This window comes from Pseudorasbora parva, chromosome 15 (genome assembly GCF_024679245.1).
Source record: "Pseudorasbora parva isolate DD20220531a chromosome 15, ASM2467924v1, whole genome shotgun sequence".
Lineage (NCBI taxonomy): Eukaryota > Metazoa > Chordata > Actinopteri > Cypriniformes > Gobionidae > Pseudorasbora > Pseudorasbora parva.
This window is the reverse complement of record NC_090186.1, coordinates 781,366-791,443: the sequence shown is the minus strand read 5'-3', so window position 1 is coordinate 791,443 and position 10,078 is coordinate 781,366. Positions and strand designations below refer to the sequence as shown.

Genomic DNA, 10,078 nt, shown 5'->3' with positions numbered 1-10,078 from the left:
CACTGGATCCACACACACACACACACACACACACACACACACACACACACACACACACACACACACACACACTCGTTTAGTGACTGTTGTTCTAGATGTTTTTCTCTCCTTGTGTTCAGGGGCCTGTGATCTCACACTTGATCCACACACACACACACACACACACACACACACACACACAAACACACACTCGTCTAGTGACTGTTGTTCTAGATGTTTCTGTCTCCTTGTGTTCAGGGGCCTGTGATCTCACACTTGATCCACACACACACACACACACACACACACACACACACACACTCGTCTAGTGACTGTTGTTCTAGATGTTTCTGTCTCCTTGTGTTCAGGGGCCTGTGATCTCACACTAGATCCACACACAGCACACACACACACACACACACACACACACACACACACACACACACACACACACACACACTCGTCTAGTGACTGTTGTTCTAGATGTTTTTCTCTTCTTGTGTTCAGGGGCCTGTGATCTCACACTGGATCCACACACAGCACACACACACACACACACACACACACACACACACACACACACACACACACACAGCACACACACACACACACACACACACACACACACACACAGACACACACACACACTCGTGTAGTGACTGTTGTTCTAGATGTTTTTCTCTTCTTGTGTTCAGGGGCCTGTGATCTCACACTGGATCCACACACACACACACACACACACACACACACACACACACACACACACACACACACACACACACACACACACACACACACACACACTCGGCTAGTGACTGTTGTTCTAGATGTTTCTCTCTTCTTGTGTTCAGATGCCTGTGATCTCACACTGGATCCACACACAGCACACACTCGTCTCGTTCTGTCTGAGGGGAACAGGAAGGTGGAGTGTGTGAGACATCAGCCGTATCCTGATCATCCAGAGAGATTTGATGATCCTCAGGTTCTGTGTAGAGAGAGTCTGACTGGCCGCTGTTACTGGGAGGCCGAATGGAGCGGATATGCTGTAATATCAGTGGCATATAAAGGAATCAGGAGGAAAGGATGGAGAGACTCTGTGTTTGGACTCAATGACAAATCCTGGAGTCTGGACTGCTCTGGTGAAGGATTCTCTGTCTGTCACAATAAGAAGAGCACTGCTATTCCTGCCATCCGTTCATCCTGTAAGAGAGCAGGAGTGTGTGTGGACGTGTCGGCCGGCACTCTGTCCTTCTACAGCGTCTCTGACACACACACACTCACACACTTACACACATTCAACACCACATTCACTGAACCCCTCTACGCTGGATTTAGGGTTTATTATAATTCTTCAGTGTCTCTGTGTCAGATTAAACACACACACACACACACACACACACACACGTAAGTCCTCTTTCTAACGTCCACACACACACAGTCATCAAATCGCACATAATTAGTTTAATTTTTTTTTTTTCATTAATCAGTATCTAGATCACACACACACACACACACACACACACACACACACACACACACACACACACACACACACACTGCTCTGAATCTTTAATAAGACACACACACACACACACACACACACACTCTCTCTCTCTCTCTCTCACACACACACACACACACACACACACACACTCTCTCACACACACACACACACACACACACACTTGTAAATCCTCTTTCTAATGTACACACACACAGTCATCAAATCGCACATATTTAGTTTTATTCAATATTTTTTATGTTATTTTTTCCCGTTATGTTGAAGTTATGAATCTAGATCAGACACACACACACACACACACACACACACACACTGCTCTGAATCTTTAATAAGACACAAACACACACACACACTGCTCTGAATCTCTAATAACACACACACACACACACACACACACTGCTCTGAATCTCTAGAACACACACGCACACACACACACACACACACTGCTCTGAATCTCTAGAACACACACACACACACACACACACACACTGCTCTGAATCTCTAATAACACACATACACACACACACAAACACACACACACACACACACACACACACACACACACACACACACACTGCTCTGAATCTCTAATAACACACACACACACACACACACACACACACACACACACACACACACACACTGCTCTGAATCTGTAATAAGGCTGTAATAATATTGCTATATTGTCAGATTGCTGTAATATGTATATTGTAAACTGATGATGAGATGTAATAAAGGACTGATTGATTTAATCATGAAGTGGTTTATGAATGATTGATGTGAACTGATGACAGTATGAATAATCATGAATGTGATGAGATCAGCAGAATGAATTCTCTCACAATCACTGAGTCTCTCTTTATTTCTGTATTTCTGTATTTCCTGTCGGCGGTGAGGTCTGTCCTGCTCTTTCATGTGAAGCTGGAAATCTCAGAACAGTTTCTGTGATGATCCGGAGAGCACGGGTTCATATTCTCAGAGTCTTTAACGCCAAACAGGAAACTCATGAATATTCATGTGAGCTCCGCCCAGCTCCACCCAGAGCCATAGAGGGGGCGGAGCCACCGAGTAAACGTGACGCGCTGTTGTGTCGGACTCTGATTGGCTGTTGAGCCTCATGAAGGCTAATGATTGGCTAAGCGGTACATTTGAAAACATGTCGTTGTTGCAGTTATACAGTTAGCAGAGCGGGGCTAGTTAACGGAAATATTAGCGATTAATATTGTTATTAACGTGTTTTAAATGAGTCTCGTTTAACCGTAAACATTCCCCCACGGACTTTCTGTGTTCAACAAGAAGAAACGATGGACCTTAATTCTTATTTTCAGTAAGTAGCGTGTTAGCATCTGACCGAGAGTGTGTATTGGTCCTGATGATGTTTATGATTCAGTTGGGTTATTAATATGGCTCAATATCATGATGTTTTGTTCTATATAACACAACTGTGTGCCTCCCTTCTCTGGGCTTGTGTGTTTTAATACATGTTCATACATCTATGACAGTCTTTGAGTCTCTTCTGCTCATTAATCTGATCATAACTCCAGTAAAGCAGTGAAATATTCCTCCAGTGTAAATCATCTGTTCTCTGTGTGAATATATAGTAAAGTGTGATTTATTCCTGTGATCAAAGCTGAATTTATCATCATTACTCCAGTCTTCAGTGTCACATGATCCTTCACTAATCATTCTCAGATGAGGATCTGATCATCAACACACATTTAGGATTATTATCAGTGATCAACAGTTTCTGCAGTTTCAGGATTCTCTGATCAATAGTTAATGTGATCGTCTGGCTCTGAGCATCCCACTTTACTCTACAGCGATCAGGCATATCATTATGACCACTGGCAGGTGAATAACACTGATGATCTCTTCCTCACTGCAGGGCGTTTGAGCTGAGCGTGCGCAGCTATGCTGGAGATGACCCGTTAGACCCCTGGGATAAGTAAGAACATCTTTAATGTCTTTATTATAGCTCTGATGAAATGATCCCCTCTCTGTCTGTCACTCATGGCTGGTTTGTGGCAGGTTTGTTCAGTTTCTGGAGAGCAATAAAATATCCTGATATGAACACACTCCTGCTCTCTCTCACACACACTCTTCTGAAGGCAGGATCTGGCTCTGATATGAACACACTCCGGCTCTCTCTCACACACACTCTTCTGAAGGCAGGATCTGGCTCTGATATGAACACACTCCGGCTCTCTCTCACACACACTCTTCTGAAGGCAGGATCTGGCTCTGATATGAACACATGAAGTAAATGTAGTAAAGAAAGGTCACATCTCTAACTTATCAGTCATAGCAGCAACATCTCAAATTTCGTTTAACAAAACCCCTCAAACTAGCAATTTACTGCTGAAATGAAATTGTGAAATGCAAACATTACTAAAAATAGTGATGGTGATAGAAAAACATCCGGTATAAAACCTTATATAACAAAATCTGGTCCCATTTCAGGACCAAGGGGTCTAATGAACTATTCTGTGAACATGAACACACTGCAGTGCTTTCTAACAAGAGTTTTCTGTAAACTGTAAACTTCTCAGCAAATCAACTTCTGAAAACTTAATTACAACTTGGCCAACTTATTTGATGTAAACCTGGAAACATGTCAGTGCTTAGAGCTGGTTTATCTTTAATGCAGAAGCATTCCCAGTAGATTAAGGTGAGAGTCACATAAGCATGTTAGAGCCTTTAGAGGATTAATAAATGAATGTCCCTTAAGAGCAGCCGCCTTTGAGCCCACTGTGGTAAATGTCTGATGCGTGTCTTCTGGAGAGAGGAAGGGCAGAGATTTAAACCGAGGGTCTGAGGCTGATGAGATGGAGAGGTTGCTCTTCTCCTCTGAAGGATTATATCTCTCTGAGAGCTCTTGGTAGATCTTCATCTCTTTGAGTCTTTAGCAGCGCTGATCATGGCACTCAACAGGTGTGTGTGAAGCGGAGCAATGATAGAAACTGTTGGGTCTTCTCCTCACACATGACGTTTGTTTCCACCAGCATAGGCTTGAGGGCTTGATCGACCTCTTCAGCATTTGAGATTTCCATCTCAGTCAAGGTGCAGATGTCAGAGACTCTCGTTCTCACCTTTAAAAGCAGCAGAGCAACATTCATTACAAGATTCATTTAATCATTTCAGATGAAAATAAGATGAACTTTTCCTAGCAACACATCAACAAATGAGATGAAATCAACACAATCCCCAAGGGATGTAATGTTGTTTAAGGCTTTAGTCGTATCAGTGCTGAAAGTCTCAGTAAACCGCTCACCTCAGGAGATCAGAGATCAGCACAGATGCCACTGAAGATGGACATTTGATGGTTTATTGGTATTTTTTGTATTATTATTAGTCTAATGTATGTTGTAAAGTCCGCCTGTGTTTGTACATGTGTCCCAAGGAGAGACATGGCTGAGCTATATTTGATCAAGAATGTGCACACATGTACCAAGTGGCATACGGTGGGCTATAGTTCTGCTGATGTGTTTGTTTGGTGATGTAGCGTTGGCTGTTCTTTATAAGGAAAGTGGATTGAGCAACACATGGAAGCATGAAGTGTACGTTCTATTTTAAACATATGACGCATGTTCTCTACCTTCTGAGGAAATCTCTTCCTAGTGAGTTCCTCTATATAACATCCAAATTCAGTGAACGGCCCAGAAGACAACGAGACGACAACAGCGAAGGAGACGACGACAACGATGAAGAGAAAGAGGGACAGAGGAGGGATGGAGAAGGGAGAAGGGTAGAGGAACGGAGGAGTGGACAAACACAAACAGCTAGCGTGAAATAATCACTTTTCAATGTCTCTACTATGTCTGACATACAAAGATAATCAATAAGAGATCTCTTGGCAAAATGACTGGTATCCGGTCCTGTGATTCAATCCTAACGGGGACAAAGCTGTAATTTGAGATCAACAGCAGGATTGTGCTCCAGGAAACGGGACAGCATCTCATATGGTCCACCTGATGGACTGCACCATCTGTGATCAGCTTGAGCTGTGGAAGGTCCACCATCGTCTGGTTCCTCTTCAGTTCTCCCGCTGCTGTGGTGCTCCTATGGAAGAGCACAGAAATCCTCTGAATCTTCTCCTGCAGTCGAGCTACAGCGGGGAGCTTTAAGGCTCGCTGTGACGTGAGCTTCAGTGTGTGTGCCAAACACCGGATGTGTTGGAATCCTGTCAGCTCCACAGCTAAAGTCATGTTGGTTCATTGCCAAAAGCCGAAGGTCCTTCCAAATAAACGTGTCCTGATGATGATGAAGGAAGCTTTGCCTTACAGATGTCCTCCAGCGTAGCTGAAGCAATGGAGCCGTAGTGTTGCTCTTCGCTCTCACTGTTCTGACACATTTACATCCGCGCTGCTCCTCACAGAGTTTCTGGCAAAGACCCAACAAATGAAGGATCCAATCGTGGGGATTTTGCGCTGTGGTGTGCTGTGTCTCTTCTAAGGGATCGGGGGTGCGAAAGGAGCCGAAAAGTGCCATTGACTTAACATTGCGGAAACTTTGACCACTCATAGCTCTGAGTGAGGATTTCATAAACACTCGTTACTTATACGACATTTGAAGAGGCTGACAGGAACTCTCAGGACAGACATCTCAATGGGGTGTAAGTTTTACCCCTGGGGTGCTAGAGCTGCCCAAAGTTGCCCCATTGCCTTACTATGGGGAGAGATGTCCCATCAAACGCATGTGTTTTTCCTACTATGGTAAATCGCAGAGGGATTTTGTATTGACCATAGCTCTGTTTCACAGAGTCAGAGAGACAAAGGGGCGGGCTCAATTTACTCAGGCAACCAATCACTATCTCAGGATCTTCGTGGTGCTATTAAGCCACGCGCTAGCAACCATTTAGAGCTCCCTAGCAACTGATCCCATAGACTTCCATTGAAAGAGATCAAAGTGATATCTTTGGATAGAAGTGTCATAGAAACACGAGGGTGCGTTTGATTGACTCAACGGCCAATCACAAAACACCTTCAGCACTTCCTAGCCATGCCCTAGCAACCATTATCAAGCACCCTAGCAACCCTAATCCACAGTGGATATCTTCACATCTGAATGTCATAGAGCAGCGGTTCCCAAACTTTTTTACCTTCTATGTCCCGGACGGGTTGGCGCACCCCCAATACCCACTTCAAAAAAACCAAAACAAAAAACGAACAAAGCTTTGTTTTATCGCCATATAAAGACTCATGTTTAATCATATTTATAATATATATAATATGGAATGAATGAAACGAGTTGGCACGCATAGAGATGTGACGGTGTGGAAATTCCCACCGGTTAATTAACGTGTGACCAGTATCACCGACTGGGCTTTTAAATCACTAATTCTATCTAACCGAAAGGAACCTATGCACACAGCTGCTCCGGCATTAATAACGGAGCCGAGCAAAGCGAGTACTTTCAATGAATTCCTATGAAAGTTAAATAGGCACTTTTACATTTCACTTTAAAACCAAATCTTCCGCGATCATCTTGTCTTTTTTTTGTTGGCAGCCCCCTGGTGGGCACCACACTTTGGGAACCCCTGTCACAGAGGAATGGGGGTTGCTTTATATCATTCATAGTGGCAAGGAGCTTTTGGAGAATCATTATGGGATGCTGCCAAGCCACTCCATAGCAACCATCAAGAACACCCTCGCAACCATTTAACAACATGCTAATCATGTTAACATTATGCTAATTGTGTTAGCATCATGTTAACAACATGCTAATCCTGTTATCTTAATGTTAGCAAATATGCTAATCATGTTAGCATAATGTTAACAACATGCTAATCATGTTAACATTATGTTAATATCATGCTAATTGTGTTAGCATCATGCTAGCAACATGTTAATCATGTTAACAGCATGGTAACAATGTTAATCCTTTTAGCATTATCCTAATTGTGTTAGCATAATGTTAACAACATGCTTATCATGTTAGCATCATGCTTGCAAACATGCTAATCATGTTTGCTAACATCATGCTAACTGTTTTAGCATCAGGCTAGTAATATGCTAATCATATTAGCATCATGTTAACAACATGCTAATCATCACATCTTTTCCCAGCTTCAAAACTCTAATATTATCATATTTAATGTTATTTTTACTGTGACGACCAAAACATTATCTGCTCCTCCTTCAAAGATTGTCCCCATTTCTAAAAGTAAAAGTGTGCAGATGTAGGAAAAGCCCTTCATGAGTTTGGTTTGGCCTGAATTCAGCTGGTCCAGAATCTCCGGCTCTCGCCTCTCAGAGCTCCATTGGATGTCGTGTTTCAGTCCCAGGACATTTCTCCAGATTCTCCAACATATAGCAATGCTGCTCAACTTCAGGAATTAAAGGATCTCCACGAGCTCGTCTCAGACAAAAGCCACATTATGACAGTAAAAGAAGACTTTCATTCAGAACGAACGCCAGAGTTTGGATGCGTTCACACCCGCTCTCAAAAGCAGAGGAACACATTTCTGCTAAACTGGCTCCAGAATGGCAGGATCTCTATGGAGCTGAGCGTAGGACGGGCCCTTTAAACTATCAGGAGGAACAGGAAGAAACAGGAGAAGATTTACCAGTTACACACATCTCAACTTAAAGTGTGTTATCCTACCGCTCAACAACTGGAGGAGCTTCAGCATCGGCAGTCGCTGGAAGTACTCAAGGAAGAGATGATGATGAAGAACTCTTGGGATTCTCAGAGAGTGACCTTAAAAATCAATGATGGAGTTTTTTAGAAGGGGAAGGAGTGAGACGAACTAGAAGTCGTCCCCTAAAGATGATATGATGTCCACAGGAGGGCGATGTTGTCCTCGAGAGCTGGCGAGTATAAAAGCCAGACCATTGTAGAAGCAGCAACAGAGTTATTGGGGATTAAAGATATTAAAGCTGGAATCATTCATCAGATGCTGAACACCAATTATGATGGTTTGTCTGGAGCTGATCGGCTTTCTCACGGCGTTTCATTTCCTCCAATGGAACGACAGAAGTTTAATAGCGAATGAGCTCCAGAAAGTTCCTGCAGATCTGGATGATATAGCCAATATTATTTGTGCTCTAGAAACACGGTTAAGACCGCACTTGGACTTTGGTTAGCAGCTTATAGTTCTGTTAGATGAGACAGAATCACAACACAAGCTGGAGGATGTGTAACATTCATTAAAGATTAGCATATAGAAGGGTAAATGTCCCAAATGAGTGTGAATGTATAATAATAGAAGTGTGTCGTCGTCCCAGAGGAAACACACAAGTGTGGATAAAAGGACAGGCTATATAGAGAGATGGTGTTTTCATAAAGCTGAATGGGGAAAATGTGGAGAATCCAGTAAAGAGTGACTGAAACAACACAGATGGAGGTGATGGAGGCAGCTGTGCCTGGGACTTTATAATAATCCTGAAGGAGTGATTCACACAAACTGTTCAACTCAACAACTGATTCACTAAATGATTCACTGAAGCGCTCGAGACTCTGTGAGAACCCCTGCTGGTCAAACAGTGGAAATGCAGTGAAAACTGAGCCCAAACATGCAGAAAAACACCTTTTACAAACCAATTACAAATGTTTTATTAAACCTCGAATCTATTAAAGGCCATTAACAAATCATCTGACACCATTAAATATGAAGTGTCTGTATAATATGATATTTTATTCAATTGTAGGGCTTTATACGCAGAGCTTCAGGTCAACGAGAGACTATTAACTTCCATTTTATTATACAAATATGGCATTAAAGTTATTATTAAAATGATGTCTACACATTTATAAAGCTTTAAAAACATATAGACACTGGTTCATGGGTTCACAGAGGAAAAGTGAAAGTGAATCGCTTCCCATCCCTGCCTAAAACACACAAAAACAAGCTCTACAAATGAACAAAAGAACAGAAATTATACACACACCTCACATTTAATGGTGGATTATATTTAATGTAATAAAGTTGTGTTATAAAGAGTCTCATCACATGTTTGGTCTGAGTTCTCATTGCAGTGTCACAGTTTTGACCAGCAGGGGTCGCCAGCGAGTCTCGAGCGCTTCAGAAGAGTGAATCATTTAGTGAGTGAATCGGTTCAGTTGATTCGGAGTCTGGAAAAGCTCCGTTTCTCCATCACTAGTTCTCGGCTCGTGTTCAGTTCAGTTTGTTGTTCTCCTGCGATAAAGAAATGATATTGTGTTCATGTTATTGATTTCTCTCAGCAATGAACAAACACAAGAATCCTAACATGGAGGAAAAGAACAGAAAGCTTTAATACATTCATTCATTTAGCAGATGAGACTTAAAATCACTAAACATTCAGATGTTAATACCAAAGACCAGAAAATGAACGACAGAATAGAGATTCCTCTTGGAGAAATTAAATTAAATATAGATAAACATTCATAAGACACAAAAGACATCATAGATTGTAATAAACTATTTTCATTAATAATAAAAAAATAAAGATAATTGTGAGGGAAATGTTGAGTGTATATTAATCATAAAAATATTATAAGGACTTGAAGTGAAACAAATGATATCTTAACTGAAGTGCAATGAATATAACTAATGAATGCCATCTCCAGTCCAGGAGGAGGCGCTAAACACATTTA

The 10,078-nt window shown here is 42.1% G+C and overlaps 1 protein-coding gene across 1 annotated transcript in view; it reads left to right on the top strand.

Annotated features, from left to right (window-relative positions):
* LOC137041808 (NACHT, LRR and PYD domains-containing protein 12-like) overlaps positions 1 to 5,294 on the top strand; it is a 50,674-nt gene extending 45,380 nt beyond the window's left edge. The window contains exons 10-12 of the mRNA XM_067418479.1: positions 831 to 1,383; positions 3,387 to 3,446; positions 5,120 to 5,294. Of these exons, the coding sequence (XP_067274580.1) occupies positions 831 to 1,383; positions 3,387 to 3,446; positions 5,120 to 5,294 (788 nt within the window). The remainder of the gene's footprint in view (positions 1 to 830; positions 1,384 to 3,386; positions 3,447 to 5,119) is intronic.
* The last annotated feature ends 4,784 nt before the right edge of the window (positions 5,295 to 10,078 follow it).